The sequence below is a fragment of the Octopus bimaculoides genome, chromosome 27 (assembly GCF_001194135.2).
Source record: "Octopus bimaculoides isolate UCB-OBI-ISO-001 chromosome 27, ASM119413v2, whole genome shotgun sequence".
Classification (NCBI taxonomy): domain Eukaryota; kingdom Metazoa; phylum Mollusca; class Cephalopoda; order Octopoda; family Octopodidae; genus Octopus; species Octopus bimaculoides.
Genome location: NC_069007.1, coordinates 18,207,695 through 18,210,814, shown reverse-complemented (window position 1 = coordinate 18,210,814; position 3,120 = coordinate 18,207,695). Strand labels below are relative to the sequence as shown.

The window sequence follows — 3,120 nt, the reverse complement described above, 5'->3', positions numbered from 1 at the left end:
CTTGGAATATCCCTTCATCAGCTGTCTCTATTCTATCTAGACGTTTCGAAGATAAGACAGAACGTACTCTAGAATAGTCTCTTCCTGAGTAATGGATCAACCCACTACACAGAGGTTTCCAAGGTGGCAAACACAAACCAAGACAGGAAAAATTGGACAGTGAAAACAACATTCAAAAGCCGTACGGCCAAACGCAAATCTGAGGTAGAACGCTAGTAGTTCGTCTTGCCTTCACAGCGGCTGGAGTGAAAAGAAAGTTGACCACAGGTCACACGAGAGCAGAGAGGATGGTGAAGGGAGGAAGTGGACTGTATATCTGTGCATATATATACATATATGTATGTATAGATGTGTTTGTATGAGTCTATAACAGTTCATTGGTATTGGTAGCAGTTATAGCTGGTCGTTGCTTCTGATCAAGCCATTTGCCAAACAAGTAAGAGTCCAGCATAAATCCATGCATTTATGGAAAGTTGTTTAGTAACTGCAACACCAGTCGGTGTGACTGCAACACCAGTCGGTGTGACTGCAACATCAGTTGCTTTGACTGCAACATCTTTCGCTGTGACTGCAACATCAATTGCTGTTATTGTATGCATTGTGGTCACTGAAAAATATAAAAGATATAAATACATTTATTATATATGTATGAATGTGTGTATGCATATGGATGGGTGTAGATATATATATATATATATGTATATATATATATATATATATATATATATATATATATATATATATATATATATATATATATATATATATGTAAATAAAATTATATAAGTGACAGAAGCAGTATTGGTATATCCAACTCAATGTGGATTTTTAAGTTAGAATACTGAATATGCCAGTATTCACCTTGAGAGGACCTCTCCTACGAATTTGTATGTATGTATATATGTATGTGTATATAAAACAGGAAAGTGGAAATTTTGGGTTTACATTTATTCTCCGTCACTCATGTTTCATTTGCTAATATAAATGTTTTCGATCTAGTTCGGATTCTTTGCCACCAAATTTGAAATCTTTGCAATCAAATTTGATGGCAAAGAATCCGTAAACATCTATAAGAATTACAAAGATTTCTATGTTATGTCAGCATGTAAGTAATTTTCTCTAAGAAATTAGTCACAGAGTAAAAAAATGGTTTTATTAAAAAGAAAATTTTGTTGATCTATTTTTTATTTTTTATTCTAGTGTTAGGCGAGTCTTCACTAACGACCCACTTCTGTCTCTGGCACCATTGTATAAACACTGGAACTATGCAATGGAAGAATCAACAGGAATTAATGTATGGAGACATCAAGTTATTTAGCAGACTGGAGACATCAACTAAATGTTACAAACAGAAAGGATTCCAGTAAAAACGCACAAGAGCCAGGTAGTGGGGTTTAATGTGGGCAATTGAAGAGTTCTAACATTGATGCATTGTGTGTAGCAAGAACACACACAAAAAATAGGCAAACAAACAAAGAGGAAGCAATCAAAAAAGAGGTGAAATTTGGAGATTAAAAGTTTGTATTACTTACATTTAGAACATTTAGACTCAGATTCTACAGGAGTACAATGTCTTTCATCTTGTTTTCGATGGCAAACTACTTCAAGTGTGGGATCTGTACAAAAGATAGATAGATAGATAGATATTGGTCAGTAGTTCATAAGTGTGAAAAGTGACACATTCTAAAACGTTAGACTTGTAAGACTCAAATAGCCGGAGGCACATAACCTCTCAACAACTGGATGGAGATAAACTTGATTGGTCAGTTAATTTTGTGAACAAAACATTCAAGAAGAAACTCAACTGGCAAAACATTGGGCAGAGCGGAGTTATTCCTTTTAGTTCGGATTCAGTTATATTCGTTCATGACCCCTGTCGAATTCATCTGATGGTGGTAGCATTTCCATAGTTAGGAAATAGGGAATTCGGAGTTTCCAACACTAATTTCCTCTGATGAGAGTACTGAGTAAATATTTCTGTTTTAGAGTTTAAAACGGTCTCCGAGTCATGAGAGTTTTTCAGGATTCTTAGTCCTTCGGACAAAGCAAAGCTTACATCGTATGCTCCCGTCGAGGCATAGACCCGGTTGTTCTAGGACCCTCCATTTAAGTATGTATAGCGTAACGTCTTCATTTAAATGTCATACGTTACTGGGATCTCTCTGATGTTGCAGCTCTATGATATCCCAAAAGAGGACCTTTGTTGGTAAGAGGATGTTTGAAGAGCCGCCTGTAGAACTGCTATATTTCCGTGCCTGTGTGCTTATACTGGTGGTGTTACAGCTGGTGGTGTTACAGCTGGTGGTGTTACAGCTGGTGGTGTTACAGCTGGTGGTGTTACAGCTGGTGGTGTTACAGCTGGTGGTGTTACAGCTGCTGTTGTAACTGTCGCTTTCTCTGCTGATGCTGTTGTCACTGCTAAACCCGTTCCTGGGAATGCTGTTGCTCCTGTCACAGTGCCCGTCAACAAGGCCCCTGTTGCTGCCCCTGCCCGATGCATTGCTGATGATACTGTAGCTATTGGTATTTCTATTGCCGCCGTTTGAGTCGCTGCAGGTGTAATTGCCGCCACAGCTGTTGTTGCTGTTGTCTATATGTGTATATAGATTCTATATACACATGTATGTATGTATACACTCCTCTAAGCATACAGAACGTAGAATAAGATTGTGCAATGAGGTGGATAGAGGTGTATGTGTCGCATTTACTTTGGAAGGGATGATATGCAAATAGCTAATTCCGAAAAGACGATGTTGTGGTTGTGGTAATAGTAGAAGAGGCAATAGGATGAGAAAGTGGGTTTATGGGACAAAGTTTGGAATCCTTTTCTAAATAAAACATTTTCTTACCGTTTGGTTTGATGCTGACTGCATAGGAGGGATGGTCACAAGCTGGAGAGTTCGGGCCATATTGTCTCTTAGAGAAGACAGTCAGTGTAAAATTATCAGTTTGTGATTCTCTCGCATCAATTATTACTTTACCAGGATTCTTATCCGTTGCAGACGTTTTGTAGTCGTGGTCAGCTTCAATGGGATAACTGTTGTTAAAGGCACCATACACAGTGACTTCGGCACACTGGGTACTCACCTGGTCAGAACAGCAAAGATATAACATACATGA

The 3,120-nt window shown here is 38.2% G+C and overlaps 1 protein-coding gene across 3 annotated transcripts in view; it reads right to left on the bottom strand.

Moving 5' to 3' along the window:
• Positions 1–6: 6 nt before the first annotated feature.
• The window catches only part of LOC106870157 (collagen alpha-1(XII) chain), a 490,284-nt gene continuing 487,170 nt past the window's right edge, over positions 7–3,120 (bottom strand). For 2 of the 3 annotated variants that reach the window (XM_052977221.1, XM_052977219.1), the window contains exons 8-10: positions 2,850–3,090; positions 1,533–1,616; positions 7–607 (exon numbers count right to left, since the gene is read on the bottom strand). In XM_052977221.1, coding sequence (XP_052833181.1) covers positions 417–607; positions 1,533–1,616; positions 2,850–3,090 — 516 coding nt within the window. In that variant the 3' untranslated portion in view covers positions 7–416. The remainder of the gene's footprint in view (positions 608–1,532; positions 1,617–2,849; positions 3,091–3,120) is intronic. The other variant, XM_052977220.1, reaches the window with a different exon arrangement.